Genomic DNA, 18751 nt, shown 5'->3' with positions numbered 1-18751 from the left:
AGCATGGCTATTATTATTGCCTTCTGGATTTCAGGAAACACATAATAATTTCCACAATTCCCAAACAGTAAGCTATTTACCCAGAAAAATGCAAACTTCATGCCAGATGCCCAAGCTTAATTTTACTGTCTTCTTAAGAAATAAATTATTGTAGATTCAGGGACTCAACTAACACAAATCAGAAAGTCTTATCCCTGTCAGCCAATTCATGGGAGGCACCAGGAGATACAGAGGAGCATAAGGACACAAGATATATGTTAAGGTTTGTCAGCTCACCAGAGATTGATAGAGTAGTGCTGGCTTTTCTTTTTCTTTCTTATAAATTATGATTTCCAGCGAGTGAAATAAAAAAGCTACAAAGGCTGTTTTTTTACTTTCTAACTTCATTTTGCATAACTAATAAAATGCTTGAAAGGTCAGCATTCAGTTAAAAAAAAAAGACTAATAAAGGCCAGAAATGAAGAAAGTACCTTGCTCAAAAAGATCAGTAATTCTTTTCTATTTACTTACATTATTTCATCTCCAACGGTACTTTACTTACCAGTTTAAAGGTTAATGTTTTCAAGGCTCTGGGGTCATCTACTATTTTTTGTAAATTAGCAGCAACTGGGGAAAACAAAGCATGAAAAGCATGGAGTACACACCAAGTGACATGGTATTTAGTTAATAAATAGAAGGAATTTATTTATGAGGAGAAGAATGAGGCATTTCGTATGAGACATTTATAAAAGGAGGCATCTGAAATGGAGTTAATTCCATGATTGGTGGCATCCCAAATGATGCTAATCATGGGAAGCATTCAGCCTGAAGTCCAGGTTAGTATCACTTTTCCTTCCTAGAATAAAAAAAAATAATGTAATTTTTCTAGAGTAACTTCTTCAGGGTCACCCCTTGTTGAGAAATAGTATGTCTGTATCATGTCTTTAATTTTACATTTATATTCACTTTGAACGAGCATGACAACCCAAATAGCTAATGTCTCTGTGCATAATCTATTGCTAACTTTAATATTTATTGTTTGCATGAATAGGCTAGGAGTGAAAAACCAAGCCACAAGATCAGCATCCTCTATATACATGTGAAGTTGAGAATATTGAATATGGCCTAATTTTCATTGTAAGTACTGGAAGTGGAAGCTTTTGCTACTAGCATCATTTCTAGAATGGGGAATCTTGTACACCAAAAGTGTCTAAAGGTAAAAAGTAAGATCCTTCAGTTCTATTCTGTCCTTCCTGCTTTCAAGTATTGAACTTGTAGGTGAGCCCATTGGAGAATTTGGGGCAAGGTCACAGTCTTGAGGACAAATGATACCTCCTTTGAATCATGTTCCTTGTGGTGATTTCATGGATACCTCAAAGTAGGTTTTATAGGCAACTGAAGAAGGTCTTTGATTTACAATGGCAATAGGGATTGGAATTCGTTAAGCGACACAGTTAAAGGACTTGTGCCCATTGTATGACCTTTATGGTTGTAGTCACTTAAGTGGATCGCACAGTCATTAAGTGAATCCAACATCCCCCATTAACTCTGCTTGTCAGAAACCAGCTGGGAAGTCTGTAAATAGTGATCACATGACACCAGGATGCTGTAACCACTGTAAAGACATGCCAGTTGCAAAATTTTGGTCGCATGGGACCAGGAGACACTGCGACTGCTATAAGTTATCAGGATTGGTCATAAGTTACTTTTTTATAAATGGTCACTAAATGAATGGTTGCAAGTTGAGGATTACCTGCAATGGCAAAAGTATCAGTAACATTCGCCATTACATTCTGGAATTACTTCTGTTGTCTCAGTTTAATCAATAGCCAAGGGATGTCCATGTAAAAACCAGGTCCAAACCTGCTTAGCTTGCAAACTCCTTGCCATTGGTCATACAGTATAGGTCCCTGGTGGCGAACCTATGGCACGTGTGCCACAGGTGGCACGCAAAGCCCTCTCTGTGGGCACATGTGCCGTCACCCCAGTCTTAGGCCTTCAGCTGGGTTTTATAAAACCTTTTCGCTTTAGGCCTCCGCCGCCTTGTGCAAAAAAAAAAAAAGGTTCAATCAATCAATTTCAACTTCTCGCGGGAAAAAAAAATCTTGCAAAGTTGGAATTGATTGATTGAACTTTTTAGTCCCACCCAGTTTGCCGTTACCACCGCAGCCACACCCATCCAATGGGCCATGCCCACCCAATGAGCCACACCTATCCAATGGGCCATACCCATCCGGCAACCGATGATACATAAGTGGGTTTTGGGTTAGAGTTTGGGCACTCGGTCTCTAAAAGGTTCGCCATCACTGGTATAGGTACTGAATCTGTGTTTGGAAGTATAATTGGTTGGAGGTGAAACTGAACCGAATGAACTGAAACCATATAACAACACCAGAATGCTTTTTGCACAGCTGGTTTTCAAAATGGATACAATGGAATGGAATTGTCCTTCCCCTAAAGGAAAAAACATAATCCAAGGATATTCCTGGATTTAGTTTTATCATCAAAAGCCCAAGTAGCTGTGGTGTCAAAAAATGTTTTTGCTAATGCAGGTAGTCCTCGATTTACAACAATTCATTTAGTGACTGTTTGAAATTACAACAGCACTAATAATAGTGCTTATAACCATTTTTCATACAACCGTTACAGCATCCCCATAGTCATGCTATCAAAATTCAGACCCTTGGCAACTCATACATATGACGTATGCAGCGTCCCTGGGGTCATGTGATCACCTTTTGCAACCTTCTGACAAGCAAAGTCAATGGGGAAGCCAGATTCATTTAACAACATTAACAAATGCAGTGATTCATTTAACAACTATGGCAAGAAAGGTTGTAACAACAGTCTCATTTAGTAACAAAAATTTGGGCTCATTTGTAGTCATAGGTTGAGAATGACCTGTACTCAAGTTCCAGTGAGCAGTGAAAGCCTAAGGACAATTCCTCGTGTTCTGTAACTTCTCACTAGGCTTAGAATGAGCTTTATAGCCAGGCACCATTTTGAGAGCTGTGGAGGAGAGTCACAGAATAAACCACTATGGCTTTTCCAAGAGAAACTATATTGTTTTTATATCCTTCAGCAAATCCACCCTTTAGGCAAACTCCTGCAGGTGATCTTTCTGCGCTACTGCGAAATAATAATGTTACGGTGTGCCATTTCAGTTTTTCTTTTGACCATACTTTGCATGAAACTAATAATCAGCCCCTCATTTACTCTTGCCAGAAATCTATTTCATGCATATTTTAACACCTCTTGCTCTCTGTATAGAAATTCAGAAAGAAAAATCAAATATAACTTTCATAAGCAAATGCGGCACTGGAGAATATTCCTTCACTGAAATGTACAGTTATTTTACAATGGAGATTTCACATTCAGCCTATCAGGAAGAACTATAGTATCTAGCAAGCTAAGTGCAGCAAATAGATAACCTTTATTGTCATTTTTTACTGTGGGCACATTGGCACACATTAAAAATGAAACTTAGTTGCTTGCTCTCAAAAGTTTACACATACATAACACACATTTAAACGTGCTACATACAACATATGTATAAACCTATACCTTTACATATAAATAACATATAAATATTAATCACTGTTCATCTTGAATACATAGTGGAAAGAAGAAGTTTGAGAGTTCATAAGGTTAATACTGTATGGAACAAAACTGTGACTGAATCTGGATGTTCTGCTTCAAATACCACGAAGCAGCTCTCATTAGTTAGTCTCTTCTTAGCTATTCTGCTGGAAGGTTAACTTAGACTTTCACAAGACTTTCACTTTTCAGGACAACAGTAAAGCTTAAGCATGTGTGTGTGTGTGTGTGTGTGCGCGCGCGTGCGTGTGTGTGAGGGACCCATCTGATTCAATTGCTTTGCCTGCTGAAGGTTCTAGCTTACTTCTCAGCATCTGCAGGAAGAGTAGAGTGGACAAATAATGTGTGATTATGTCATCAGGTAAATGAGATGACTGACATTTGCATCAGATGATCCAATGCTCACACATCTTCAGAGCATTTATACAATGACGTCACTACATGTTATGTGTTGTATCATAAAGGCATCCTTGCAGTTTACTGCCAAAATCATTTAGTTTAGCTGGAAGGTAGTTTAGTTTTTTTTCCCCCTAGCAAGGCCTGTCTTGGTTATATATTTAGCTCGGTCTCTTCTTGTAGTATCACACATACAATTGGCTACCATGAAATCCCATCTTTTCATCTCCAGTGAACTAAATTGCAGTTTTGAATGGGAACAAATGCTAAAACTAAAGGGCTTTTACAGATTTCTTGATTCACATTAGCAAGGGCAACTACTGAAAGTTATGCTTCCTTATAAGCCTAACACATCTGGAAGATGGCTGCAGAAGACTGCTTTAGCATATTGAAAAAAATTTCTCATCTTCCATTAGAGATTAAGACTTAACGTTCAAACAAGTTTTGGATGTCTCTCTTAATCAGACCTGGGCCCTGGATAAAAATATTCGGCAGGAATCTCATTCAGAGTTTGTCCTTGGAGCCCAATTGTATTTTCATCACCATAGGAAGGATCACAAGAAGGAATACAACTATCCCAATATGCCTGGATGCACATTAGCTGTCTCTAATGTGAGCTGCCATTCAAGAAGTGGTTACTTTAGCTTTAGGACCCAACAGAGCTTTAAGACACAAACAGCAAGCTGGTGCTCCTCCAGGTTTATTGAATTCTCTTTATCACTGATCATGTTGACAAGGGTAAAGAATGAATACAGGAGATGTCTCTCCAGCATCATAAACACTGTAGTGTGTGCATGTGCATGCAAGTGTGTCTATATAGGTAGAAAGGTTTACCATTTACTTTTACTCTTACAAAATCGTCTGATCTGTAGCGATTTATTTATGGCTAATGCAAGCAATGTTTTCTAAATGAATGAATGAGGTAAATTCACGGATGACCCTGCTTTAGGAAATGGGTCATAAATCTTATTTTTATTAGAGGCATCAGGGCTAAGCGCTGATTTATGGTTCAATATAAGCCAAGAGACTCTTATTTTGAAAAGCGTATTTAAATTTAAGTTTGAGTGAAAATGACAGACACAACTAGAACTGATGAATTCAAGCAAAGTTACTTGTGTTTTTTACGTGTAAGATTTATCTTTTGAACAAGGAATAAAAAGTCATTAAAAAGTTCAGGTTTTTCTATTTTACAGACACACTGACTTGCCCGGAAGTATTATATTTGTTTTAAAACTCATGTTGAACCTCATATCAAATCTTTTTAAACACCACACATGAAGCCTCCTTAAAATCAACACCACACAATAAATGTGCTTGAAGTGTGCTTACCCACACACACAATAAAACTTTCTATCTGTGCATGTTGTTGGAAGTTTTCAGATTTACTTGATATAATTATTAATATACAATATAAAGATATATAAGTCAAAGAAAAATATTGCCCTGTTCATCTGGGTTTTCCAATTTTTGTATTATTTATAGTTCATGAAGAAAATAAATAGAATCTCAGATCTCAAAGTACTTTCACCAAATTCAATTTTTGTTTTTTTCTCACATCAACAGGTCAATTTTGTGCATATTTCACCTAAAAAATGGCATGTAATCCACAGGAGTCTTTGGAATGCAAACAGAGGGAAAGAATGTATGCTACAGTTTTCTTCCTGAAAATAAAAGTTCAATTTATCCTTGCCATTTCAAGTTACAGAAAAATATTCATTTGGAGGACTGCAGGAAGAACTGTTTGTAAATGAGGGTGTATACACTATAAAAAATGACAAAAAAAATCCTATTTGATATAATTATACTTTTTTTAATCAAACAGAAACTCTGAAAGAAGGAAGTTTGGCTGGTTTAAATATCTGGTATTTTATTCAAAGAGATGGCACTGATTCTTCATCATTCTGGAAGATGGCAGAACTAAACCACAAAACAAGTTTTTGTTGCAATTTGTATCTCTCATGGGAGAACAAGTAATATTATCTGTCTCCCTTGCACATATTTTCTAAAAAATGTTATGTATACACATAGATAAGTAAAAACTAAACAAAGAAAAATGTGTGAAGGTCCACAAATAACACTGTAAGTCTAGTTCACTGAATGAATGTGTTTCTTAAGCTCAGTAACTTTACGAAGCTTGGAGTTCAATTCCCAGAATTCCCCAGAGAGCATGCTGGCTGAGGAATTCTGGGAGTTGAAATCCACATATCTTAAAGTTGCTGAGATTGAGAAACAGTGCTATAGAACTTGGGCCTGTGGGCAGGGCTCCCGTCAAATTCCTAAACAATTTTCAGTATCTATATAAAGACAAATGCTCTACTTTTCTCCTGAAAGCACAGTATCAACAATATTAAGTGGAAATAAAGTAAATTCAAGATTCTATAGTCATCCTATTGCCCTCCTGATTTAAACTAAAATTGAGGATTTTATTTAATTCTCCTTCAGCCTGAGATTATAAAAGCAGAGCTTGAGTTACAGAACAGAGAAACCACAAATTTCGAACATAGTTTCAACTTTTCCCATTTGATTGGTACCAAGCTGAGAAAGACCACTTTAATCATTTCAGCTCCCAAGTAGCTGCTGATGTGGAAAATTGTTGCTCATCATCCATGAAGATCCTATAGAATCTAAATCCTTTCTCTCGTTTTTTGAGATTTACTGAAGTTATTAAGGCTGGCGAGGGACAGTTACACAATAATCACAATCCAAAGGGACATGTCAGAAGGAATAGAAAAGACAGAAGAAAACAGAAGCATTAATATAAGATTTTTAGAACATAAAGACCAAAGTGAAGAAAGAATACCTAAATTAAAGTAAAGTGAAGCATGTGTCTAAATCATATCAGGAAATATAACTTGTGAATTGAAGAAAAATGCTGTGGTATGTTTTCATAAAATTCCAAGCACGGATGATATTATGAATGGGCCTGTATGCATTTAATGTTCTGAGTTTTGGGTATAACATAATCTTAGAATGAAACATAATTTACCTATAACTACATCATGGCCATCAACCAAGCCTGCAGAGAACAGCTCTTGAGATACACCATCTGCCGTATCTGTAAAATGTGAAATGAATAGGCATTAGGCCTAATAAAAGTGACAAGAAATGAAAAATATCAATAAGCCAAGGCAATTTGTATAAGAAGTATATTTACTCTATGAACATCCATTGTCAACACGTGCTTCAATCAAAACTATTTTCATTAAAAACAACTTGCATTCCATTACTACTACTCTGCAATTTCAACATGGTAGGACCCCCACAGAACTGATACATTCTTCATAAATCCTATAAAGCGTTACTGTTTAAGTACCAAAGTTCTCTTATAATACATAATTGGACATCTTTATTCAAAGAGACACAGAAACATAACAATGTTCTTAAACAAGCACAGACATAACACTTTTATTCCCTTTCCTCACTTTGAAGAGAGGGATTTCATTCACACAAAACATCTACAGGTAAATGTTATTAGTAACCTGGAAGCCTTCTCCTGGGTCTACACAGAAGGCTTGCAATCTGAGGACAGCACTAGCGTCTCGCTATGAGAAAGATTTTGCCTAAAGCTGCACATTAATATAGAAAGCTGCTGTATCTTTTGTAACTATTGTTCTTAGCCTGTATTAGCCTTCCTAAGCTATATTGTTCCAACAATCTCAACTTGATATATTCTTGTATTACATTGCTTTCCGATATTTTCAGTGAGGGAACATTTTATACCACAATCAAAATGCTTGTGTCAGGAGAACTATATCAGTCCTTGTATCTTCAACTATGTATATTGCAGAAGTCAGACAGACATACAATACTATTGTTTTATTTGCATCGAGGTTGCTTTTAAAGCATGGTCAACTGTGCAACGATAAAAATAAAAACATTTTCAAAGGAAAGATCAATTAAAACACAGTTGTCCTGAATACCTGCGGCTTTTTAAAATTTAGCTACAAGGCTTAAACGTGAACAGCTTTGGTTAAAGCAGAACTGGGCAGCCTGTAGCTTGGGAGAAGCTGTTCCTACAGCATCTAGCATTCTTCACTATTAGCCATGCAGTCAGTATTTTTTTCCCTTCTGGATTTTTGTTATGCCCATTACCGGTAGACCTCAGTTTATGACCACAGATGGGATCAGAATTTCCACTGCTAAACAAGATGGCTGCTAAGTGAGTCACACTGGATTTTACAACCTTTTTTTGCCAGAGTTGTTAAGTGAATTGTGTGATCGTTACGTGAATCTGGTTTCCCCCATTGACTCTGCTTATTGAAAGCCTGCAAGGAAGGTTACAAATGGCGATCACATGATTGTGGGGATGCTGTGACAGCTGTAAGTGTGAGGACCCCTTCTAAGTCACTTTTTTCAGTGCCACTGTAATTTTGAACAGTCAATGAATAAATGAATGGTTGTAAGTCAAGGAGCACCTGTACAGGATATCAGCAAAGACAAGTATAAATACCTCATTAAGACATTCAGTGTAGGACAGTGGTTCTCAACCTTCCTAATGCCGTGACCCTTTAATACAGTTCCTCATGTTGTGGTGACCCCCAACCATAAAATTATTCCTGGGTCATGTGATCACCTTTTGCAACCTTGTGACAAGCAAAGTTAGTGAGGAAACCAGATTCACTGAACAACCATGTTACTAATTTAATCTCTCTCCCTCTTTTTTCCTCTCTCCCTCTCTTTCTCTCCCTTTCTCTTTCCCTCTTTCTTTCTCCCGCCCTGTCTCTTTCTCTCTTTCTCTCCCTCTTTCTCCCTTTCTTTCTCTCTGTCTCCATCTCCCTTTCTCTTTCTCTCTCCCTCTCTCTCCTTCTTTCTCTCTCTCCCCCTCCGTCTCCCTCCCTTCTCTCTCCCTTTCTCCCTCTCTTTTTTCTCTCTCTCCCTCTCTCTATTTCTCTTTCCCTCTTTCTCTCCCTCTCTTTATTTCTCTTTTCCTTTCAAAGATCCTTAAAATCCTTAAAAGTTATGCTTGGGTGGAAGACTTTTTCTTTTACAGATGGGGCGGGTGGGCCCGACATTCGCGGGCAGGCAGGACCCCGCCTGCCGAGCTGCCACCTCCCCATAGCCCTCCATGCCAGCCGGCTCACTTGCCAGACCTCACAGCTGACAAGCGCAAGTTTGGGGGTCGCCAGCTGACAGGCGCAGAGTTTGGCGCTGCGGTGGCCTCCCCTTCGCCTTCCTCACCGGCCAAAGCGTTGCCGGACGTTCCAGCTGATGGGTGCAGGTCCGGCGGTAGCCAGCTGATGGGCGCAGGAGGTTGGTGCCGCGGCAGCCTCCCAGCCGCCTGCTTCTTAGGCTGGAGCAGTTGCCAGGGCTTGCATGGTCACTGGCGGTGGGGAGCGAGTCAGTGGCCATTGGGGACCACACCAGTGGTCCTGTGCCATTGAGGCTTGAGGCACGGAGGCACGGGACACGGAGCAGCGCAATGCCATGGGAGGCAGCAAGACGGGGGGGGGGGTTTACCTGCATCCTGCCAGCCGAACTCTGGAAGTCTGCCTGAATGAAGAATTTTAGGGGGTGTTGAAAGGGAGACAGACGGAGGGCTGTATTAAGACCATAGATGACTCCGTAAGGAGAGTGGATAGATGACTCCGTAGAGTGGAAGGGAGGCGAATTTGGGGTGGAGCAGAAAACACGGGGGAGAAGGCGTTAGGAAATAAGCACCAAGGTACATGGTGCCTTGCAAGGGATTCCCGAGTGTTCCGTAATTGTTTTCTCCTCTGTGCGAGAAAAACTTTTGCGGTGTAAATCTGAAACCAGGTGTTTCTGTGAGGTAGCGCAGGAGGTCCTTGGGAAAGGCGAGTACAAACTTGGCGTTTCCTCTCTCCCAATCACCTTCCTCTTCTTCACTCCCTTCCCCGGCCTGCCTGCGATCTTAGCTCGCGGCTCCGTGGTTTTTCTTTGCTTAGCCTAGCCAAGCTTTCTTCCGCCCACCCCGTTCCCAGGAGCACCAAGGAGGTATGGCAGAAACACATGAATTGGGATTGTGACGCCCTTAGGAAGCTGATCATGCTTTGAACCTTAGGAGAGGAGGAGGAGTCCCTTCCTCCTTCCCACCATCTCTCCCTGTCAAGCCTCCAGGGGAGGGGTCGAGGACAACGTGCAGGGCAGCAAAGGAGACCAGCGGCTGGTGCTGTTCTACCTGGCAGCATGGCTGTCGGCTCTGTGGGCGTCCCGACCAACAGCTGAGCAGCTCCAACTTCTGGCCGCCGAACAGCTGAGTCCTCCGGGAGGCAACGTGAGGCCCTGAGGAGTATTGCAAGCTCGCGGGGAGGTGGGAAGGAAAAGAAGATGGAAGAGAGTGAGGCTGCAACAGAGAGAGAGGTGTCTCGGTTCCTAAGACCATCGGAAATATGTGTTTTCCGATGGTCTTAGGCAACCCCTGTGAAAGCGTCATTCAACCCCCAAAAGGGTCGCGACCCACAGGTTGAGAACCGCTGGTGTAGGAGAAGCAGTAGAAAAACCTGGGGGCGGAGTTAAAAGAAGGATCAGCCTAGAATCCCTACATAGTCACAAGCAGATTATGTCCAACCCTACTCCCCCTTGATTTCTGTTAACTGTTATCTAACTCCCAACATGTGCTGACCAGTTAGTTGAGTAGATTCCTGTCACCAAGTTTTTAGCAATAAATCAGCTTAATTGGGCCTTCACCGGTGGACCTGGTCTTTTATGCCTGACAATAGATGAGCTGCTGCTGTCTGAGCTATGCTAGAAAGATTAAAGTATTCAAAAGCTATGTGTTTTCCTTGTTGTTGCTAGGGAAAACATTACAGTGTCTCCTAGAGCAATATGGGGGGTGGTTTTAAAAGCATAATTATCAAGCGTTTGGCAGTTTATATTCTATTTATGGTTAGTTTTTATATCGGGACCACTTACTGGCATACCATAACATTGTATTCAGTACAAAACTATTAGATCAGCTATCAGCGGGAAGACATTAATGGACTGTACTTCACCAGATTAAAATCAAGCAAAAGTACCAGATAGTTATTTTCCTATATAACATCCTCTAAGTTCAACCATACAATCCATAACTATGCCACTAAAAATATGCACACTTGGCACTAAGATTTGTTTTGGTGAATTAGGATAGTCTAAAACATTTGGTTGGTACGTTTCATAGAGCTAAATTATACTAAGCCGATAAAACAGAAATCAATTTATGAAACTCCATTTGGAGTCATAAAAACATAATTTCAATTAAAAGTCTTACCTCTGCCTGGAGTAAACTCAAATCGTATGTCATTAAGTTCCTTTCTGGAATTCCTGGAGGAAGGGAAAAAGTAGAGGGATGAAGCCATGGTAAACACATCAAAATGTAATGAAGTGCTCCTTCTATATTCTAAATGTATTCTAGTTTCATAAATAAGTTGCTATTAATATTCAGGCAGTATTTTACAGTTTTTATAGTCTTGACTATCCCCAAGTGTATTGCAAGTACATCAATATAAGGGAAAGTACTGGGAATAAAAGGTTTTTTTTTTTTTTTTTTTACCAAAAATCAAAGCTAAAATGCATTTTAGAGATAAAAAGTTTACAATGGTTTACTTTTATGAAGGAAACGATATCAAATTAAAATGGAGTTGTAAATTTATTTTGTGCCTTGGAAAGTAACTATATAGCACAGCTAAACTAAAAATTATTGATAAATGTAAGAAAGTTATTTTTATTTAATCGATATAAGAATTGTATTAATTTAAATATGAGACAGTAAATACCAACGGGAAAAGAAAGGAGTTGTAAATTTATTTTGTGCCTTGGAAAGTAACTATATAGCACAGCTAAACTAAAAATTATCGATAAATGTAAGAAAGTTATTTTTATTTAATCGATATAAGAATTGTATTAATTTAAATATGAGACAGTAAATACCAACGGGAAAAGAGAGGAAATATTTAATGTAATAGTTTGCGATCTGTACTAAAGATATTTGTATGTTACTGAATTATTGACCAACTCAGCCGCCATGTTGCTTTTCAAATATTTAAATGTAAAACTAGAAAATCAATAAAATTTTCTTTAAAAAGAAAAGCTATACAGCACAGCTGATTTTCATGAAAAGTTCTTTCTTGGTCTTGCTAGATCAAATTTTCTTCATATTTCTCAGCCCAACAATGTCACTTCTGTGGATATATTTAGAACCCCATCAAAACCAATCCTCCATCGTACTCTTGACTTGGCACGTTAGATATTATATCCAGTGCCGGAACTCACACATGTCATACAACCCGCCTTGCCTACCCTACAAGGTTCCATCCAAAAAAGGTGCTGGAACTCCATTCTGGGCGTTCTATGACAAAAAAAGCCCTGATTATATCTAAATCTAGAATGTTTCATTCCCTTGCTTCAGACATTATTTTGAAGTTTTAATTACTTTTTTGACAACATTACTAAATTGAAAAAGATTAAGATTAAAAGATCAACAAAAGCTACACGATTGACTATGAATGTTTTGGAAGCTTCAGAGTTTTTTACTTGCATGTAGAAGGTAAAAAATCAGAAAAGTTATGTGGGGACAGAGAAGTGGGTGAAAGCCATAATTAGCCTGTTCTGGGCAGTCAATAAACCAGGGTTTTCCAACCTTGGAATTTCCAGGAGCACGGACTTCAGCCCCCAGAATTCCAAAACCAGCATGACCATTTATAGCAATGTTCCAATTCCTAAACAGCTGCCACAAAGAAGAGGGGGGTTAACCTATTCTCCAAAGCACCTAAAGGCAGGACAAGAAGCAATGGATGGAACGAACCAGTCTAGAACAAAGGAAAAAAATTCTGGACAGTTAGAACAATTAATCAGTAGAACAACTTGCCTCCAGAAATTGGGGGTGCTCCAACACTGGAGTTTTTGAGAAGGGAGTGGGCAATCTCTATCTGAAATGATATAGGGTTTCCTGCTTGAGTAGGGGATTGGACTAAAGCAGGGGTCCCCAACCCCCAGTCTGTGGACCGGCACCGGGCCACAGCATGCCAGAAACCAGGCCGTGCAAACAAGCAAAGCCTCATCCACGGGATGCAGGCAGTACATGAAACCAGGCCCCTTCCAGTCCGCAGAAAAATCTCTCTCCATGGAACTGGTCCCTGGTGCCCAAAAGGTTGGGGACCTCTGGACTAGAAGACCTCCAAGGTCTCTTCCAACTCATTTAATTTTGTTAACGATGAGAATTTTGGGAATTGAAGTCTACACTCCTGGAAATTCCCACGGTTGGGAAATACCGCTACAGAGGCTGCTTAACAAACAAAGGCCATCTCCTAGGGCAGTGGAATTTCAGGTTAGCGCTGCCTCCACAGTAATCATTACTGTAGCCCTTCTGTGTTCTTATAGGACTTTCTATCAATGGAAAATCTGAAAGAGTCAAGCTCTCGGGAACCCACAGCACTGGAGGTAAAACCTGACAAATTGTCCTCTGCTGAAAAAATGTATGATGCCCCTAGTCACACATATACATCCTACAGGATTCTTTCATCACAGTATCTGCAGTGGGCATTTTGGTAGAAAAAAAAGGGGAGGGAAGAGTTACAATGTTTTTATAATAACTTTCTATGTAAGAAAGATGTTTTTTTAAAAAATCTAGGTATGTACTGATGATTTCTTCAAGAAGATATTCCCTGGTGGACATGTCCAAATAGTCAGCATCATTGACATCTCTTTATTATTCTAGTGATTTGTTTTGCCAGTGATGCGCAGTTCGATATCAATGCATGATGAAGGATGATTGGCAAGCTTTCCACATATTATATGCTACTTTCATGTTTTGACAATACAGTCAATCTTCATCTCTTCTTTAATCTTAGCAGATTATTTAATTCACCTCAGGTCAAAGATGGTAGGAGGGAGGGAAGGAAAGGAAAGCAAACAACCACCTTAGTTTTGGAAACAGCAATCGGGCAAAGATCAAACGCAAACATAATTGCCCAAGCACACTAGTGAATAGCTCAGTCTGCTTGAAAAGCTAATAGCAGTAAAATGTGTTTTGCGGTCCATTATTCTTTTGTTCCTCGGCATGGAAACTGTAAGCGGTCTCATATTTCAATGAATCAGGCCATAAAGTCTCACTGTGCGAAAACTACATCCAACCACCAGGCACAGTCAGCCATGACTCAGAACTATTATCACTTCCTAAACACTTATTAAGAAAATGCCACACTGTCACAAATGCAGGATCATGTGAGAACAACCAGAATGGATTGTTGGATCAGCAAGGCCACAGACACAAGTTTTGCAAACACCCCCCCCCCCAAAACAGCAAAAGAGGTATCCAGCTGCTGAGGATACCTGGCACAATTCAAAAGGAGAATTTACTTCCCTGTTATTCCAACACTACCGCCTGGTGAAATGGATATTATGCAGCAAAACAATCACGCAAAACTGTCCTGATCATTACGCGTGCCATGATCAAGTCCATTTGCTTTCTTCGATCATTTAAAATATTAAGCAAATTTGCATTCGGCACAGGAACACCCACCAGTAGTTTGAAAGTGCAGCTTCTCACATTAGGAAAGGTAATACCAGATCTGGGAAAAGAGTGAGCAATCTACTGCCTTCCAAGAGCCTTACAGTCTCCTCTCCTCTCTCCACTTGCCTGCATTCACCATTCAGACAAGCTTGCAGCTAAATCTATTTCTTAAAAGATCTTGTTTCTGTGAAACTCAACAGGGCCCTCTCAGAAGAGAAGCTGAAGTTCTGACCTTCTGATGGGGTCTATGGGCCCTAGTTCTGCAGAAAATCAGTAACCATTGCACCACTGCTGAACTAAGAAGGGTGGAGGCCGGTTGTAATGTTCCCTGTTCATATCCTCTGGGTGGAGAACAGTGTGCTCTATATACAAGTGGGCATGTCAATGTGAATGTATCTGTGATTGCCAACAGAATACTCCAACTTGCCCTTAGGGTCATGACAGAAGTTTATCTCTTCCTCTGTGGAGACCCATGATCCCTGCTTCTTGAGTAACTAGGATGACCTTTCCTTCCATTTCAGTAATAAGGTGATAATGTAAATTGTAAATGCAGTTGAAGACACCACATTCTCTTGAACCAATAAAATTATCTATCTGCATTTAGCCAGACAAACAACTTATTGTCTTGGTAAGGGGAGTTTCTTCAGACCTTGCTTCTTCTATCTCTAGAACAAATCCTTAAGGAAAGAAATAAACAACGGAACTATTGAAAAATAGTCTAAATCCATATGATATATAAATGAAAATACACACTGAAAAAATCCTCCCTGCCTCTCTGTTTGAACTTAAGAAACAATTAAGGATTCTAGTTAAATTAAAATACACAAAAGAGTTAAATAATAATTTAATTTATTAAAGTACAATTAACTAAATTAAATACTAAGGATTTTAATTAAAATAGCAAAATCTGTTACTAAACTAAAAATAGAACGGAAGAGTGGAAGGTACAGAGAACAATGCAGAAAATAGAAAGAAATGAAAGTAAGAATATAGTAAAGGCAAAGAAAAGAAATATATAAAGATGCAACTTCCAACCTTCATCACAATCATGAACCATTTCTGTAACTCTTCACCCCCTCTTAGCAATTTCCAAATATGATTAGAAAGTGAAGTTTATGAAGTTTTTGCCCTTTAAAAGGCAGCCAACCTGTGAGCTAGATGCCTATTCTTGTCATCTCGCAGTGCTTAAAATCCACCAAGGACTGCTATCTTGGAATATCCACATGAAGAACAACTGTTCAAAGTGAATGTGGGCAATCTCATGTCCTCCCCTTGTCCAGAGAAGTTCCAAAGAGCTGGTCTATTTATTGACCCTTCAATCTTTGGCCATGGTCCTCAGCTCCATCTTTCATATAGTCGTCTTCAGTCCACCATTTCTTCTTCTGGAAGTCCACTAAATATACACACTGAAGAATCCTCTAAAGCTTATTTATATAGTGTTTAAATTCCCCTCTGGGCAGCTATGCTGACTCAGGAATTCTGGGAGTTGAAGTCCATGAGTCATAAAAGAGCCAAGGTTGCCTACCCCTGGTCTAGGACAATGCGGTACATTTCTGCACATGATCAAAACGTAGGCATTAGGCAACCAGCATGTATTTACAATGGTTGCATCATCCCATGGTCACGTAATTGCCATTTGCAACCTTCCTAGCTGGCTTCTAACAAAGTCAATGGGTGAAGCTGGTTTCATCTAATGACCATGAGATTCTCTTGACAACCATGGTGATTCATTTAATGACCACAGCAAAAGGACATAAAATTGGGTGCAATTCACTTAATAACAGCTTGCTTAGCAACAGACGTTCTGGTCCTAATAGTGGTCATAGGTTTGCTTTATCCTGATATTAAAGGACTATAACCTGCCACAAGAATCTCTGGATAGGTCAGAGAAGGGGTAGGCAACCTTGGCTCTTTTATGACAAGTGGACTTCAACTCCCAGAATTCCTGAGCCAGCCACTTGAGCCGAGGAATTCTGGGAGTTGAAGTCCACGAGTCATAAAAGAGCCAAGGTTGCCTACCCCTGGGTTGGAGCCTACAATTATTTCAGAAGAAAAAAAGCCCCAGGCAAATCTTCACTAAAGAACCTCCAGTTAGAATAGGGGTTCCCAACCAGGGGTGCGAGACGATATTCCAGGGGGTACAAAAACTTGGGTTTTCAAAATTATAGTGTATATGCATAATTCATTGCCGTTATTTCAAATTTTTGTAAGAGGTGTGAGAATATATCAGACGCATTCTAGGAGTGCAGGGTATAGAAAAGGTTGAGAACCACTGTGTTAGAACTATAAAAAGCCAATGGATGGACTATTTCAGACCACAATTTGCTAATACTGGTAGTTTCTTCTCGTCACCTGGCTGCTGTAGGGCAGTCTTTTTGTTGGCCTATTCGCATTATAAGCTCAAAGCAAAGAGATTTTCTATGATATGAAAGTGCAGAAGTGTCATGCATATAGTAAAAGAATTAAAAAGAATATTTCATTTCCCTCCCTTAACAAGAAAGTAGTTTTTATTTAATGCAGAATGCACATAAAATTAATTTACATTTGATTTTCCAATTCCAAGACAATTTGCTATATGGAGCTATAATAAAACACAGGATGGATGCATTCAGATATTACCAGATATTGTGCATGACAGAACTATTAACTCATAAGCTCTCCTTTGGAAGGTAATTCTCAAAGCAGAATATCCCAGTAATTAAACTTCATGTACTGAAGCATATTTTGGATTATGTGGTTTATCTTTTCAAATTAGAGTACTGAACTAAGTTATCCACATGCCTCTTCCAGAGGTGGTAAAATGAGAAATATTCTCTAACATGAACATTCCAATGTCACAGAGAAATGAAATTCAAGATACATGTTGAGCTACAGAAAAATAAATTGTGCCTCTTGTATACCTTGCATAGTGATACATTCTAAGACAGCAAATAAAAGCATTTTAAATATTAATATTACATTATATTATAGCTACCCATCACTCTATTTCAGCTATTTTAATTTTTTGAAATGTGCGTAAGAGGAAAAAGTAAAGAACTTGTGTTTTTAAAAATGTGCATGTTGAATATTGGACAAAGTTATAGTTTATTCTTTCTCAGAGGACAAGAAGACCTTTTTTAAGATAGTTCTTGCAAACATTTCTTTTTATTATATTCATACATTTTCTTTTGTTCTTTAAACTTCTCAGCTCTCTCTTATCAGCTCCATCCAACCACAACTGTCTTGGTGTTTTTCTTCTTCTGATTTCACTTTCTCATTCTTCATCATTTGTTTTGAGATTTGATCCTCATTCATTCTCTCTAATTGACCAAGCCACTTTAAAGTACCTTGCTTGTATTGGTCACTCATTTTTGGTTTCCATCTACATTCATTCAGCACTTGTTCCTTCTTGACCATCTTTCTTCTTGCTTTACCACAGACACTTTTCAACTTACTTTTCTATTTCTCTTTCTATACACAACTCTCACTTTTGTATCACAAAGAAGGCAGAAGCATATTCTTATGTACACTAATGTTTGCTTCTTCTGACAAACTGTCACCCTTTGCAACCTCAATTAAGAAGGTTGGCAGTTCAACACCCAAGCACCATGCGACGGGGTGAACTCCCGCCCTCACCTCAGTTCCTGCCAACCTAGCAGTTCGAAAGCACGCAAATGTGAGTAGATAAATAGGTACCACTTTGGTAGGAAGGTAACAGCATTCTGTGCACTTCGGCATACAGTCATGCTGGCCATATGACCATGGAAGCATCTTCACACAAAATTGGCTTCTTCAGCTAAGAAACAGAGATGAGCACCGCCCCCTACAGTCAGACATAAGTGGACAGGAGAAAACTTTGCCTTTATCTTTACTAGTAAACATATTTTTACCAGCATTTGCACATCTTCAAATTTCTCAGTTTTCCCATCCTTAGTCAACATTCTACCATAGTCACAAATTCATCTACTTGCTCTAGTTTTTTGACATTTATGTATAACTTCCAAACACTATTTTTTTTCCTGTAGAACACAATTACTTTGGTTTTTGATATGTTAATGTGCAGGTTTATACATCTTGCACTGTATAATCTATCAAGCATTCCTTGCAGATTATTCAATTTTTCACTCAACAATACAATATCTGTATTCAAAAGCACACATATAATTATGGTCCTCAACCAACACACCTCTAACATCTCCATAAGCAATCCTTATATATGGATCCCTAAGCACATTAAATCACCAAGGACATCATACATCCTCTCTTACTCTGCTCAACGCTGAAACTCTTTGCTAAATGCTCCATTTATTCTCACACATGCTTATCTTACCTTATTGCATTCAGCAAGTAATC

At 39.1% G+C, this 18751-nt stretch overlaps 1 protein-coding gene and 1 long non-coding RNA gene across 3 annotated transcripts in view; one reads left to right on the top strand and one right to left on the bottom strand.

Moving 5' to 3' along the window:
* The window catches only part of STK39 (serine/threonine kinase 39), a 127506-nt gene that overhangs the window by 4939 nt on the left and 103816 nt on the right, over nucleotides 1-18751 (bottom strand). Inside the window, exons 15-17 of one of the 2 annotated variants that reach the window (XM_039365457.1) lie at nucleotides 11180-11232; nucleotides 6959-7027; nucleotides 542-606 (exon numbers count right to left, since the gene is read on the bottom strand). In XM_039365457.1, the coding sequence (XP_039221391.1) occupies nucleotides 542-606; nucleotides 6959-7027; nucleotides 11180-11232 (187 nt within the window). The other variant, XM_039365458.1, reaches the window with a different exon arrangement.
* Nucleotides 842-5756, top strand: LOC120318137. The gene is made up of 2 exons (XR_005559421.1): nucleotides 842-1116; nucleotides 5536-5756. It is a non-coding gene; the product is annotated as an uncharacterized LOC120318137 (long non-coding RNA).

Source organism: Crotalus tigris, unplaced genomic scaffold, assembly GCF_016545835.1.
Source record: "Crotalus tigris isolate CLP2741 ecotype Arizona unplaced genomic scaffold, ASM1654583v1 scf7180000020074.1721668, whole genome shotgun sequence".
NCBI classification, from domain to species: Eukaryota; Metazoa; Chordata; class Lepidosauria; order Squamata; family Viperidae; genus Crotalus; species Crotalus tigris.
The sequence above is the reverse complement of the archived record's forward strand: the minus strand, read 5'-3'. Positions and strand labels throughout refer to the sequence as shown.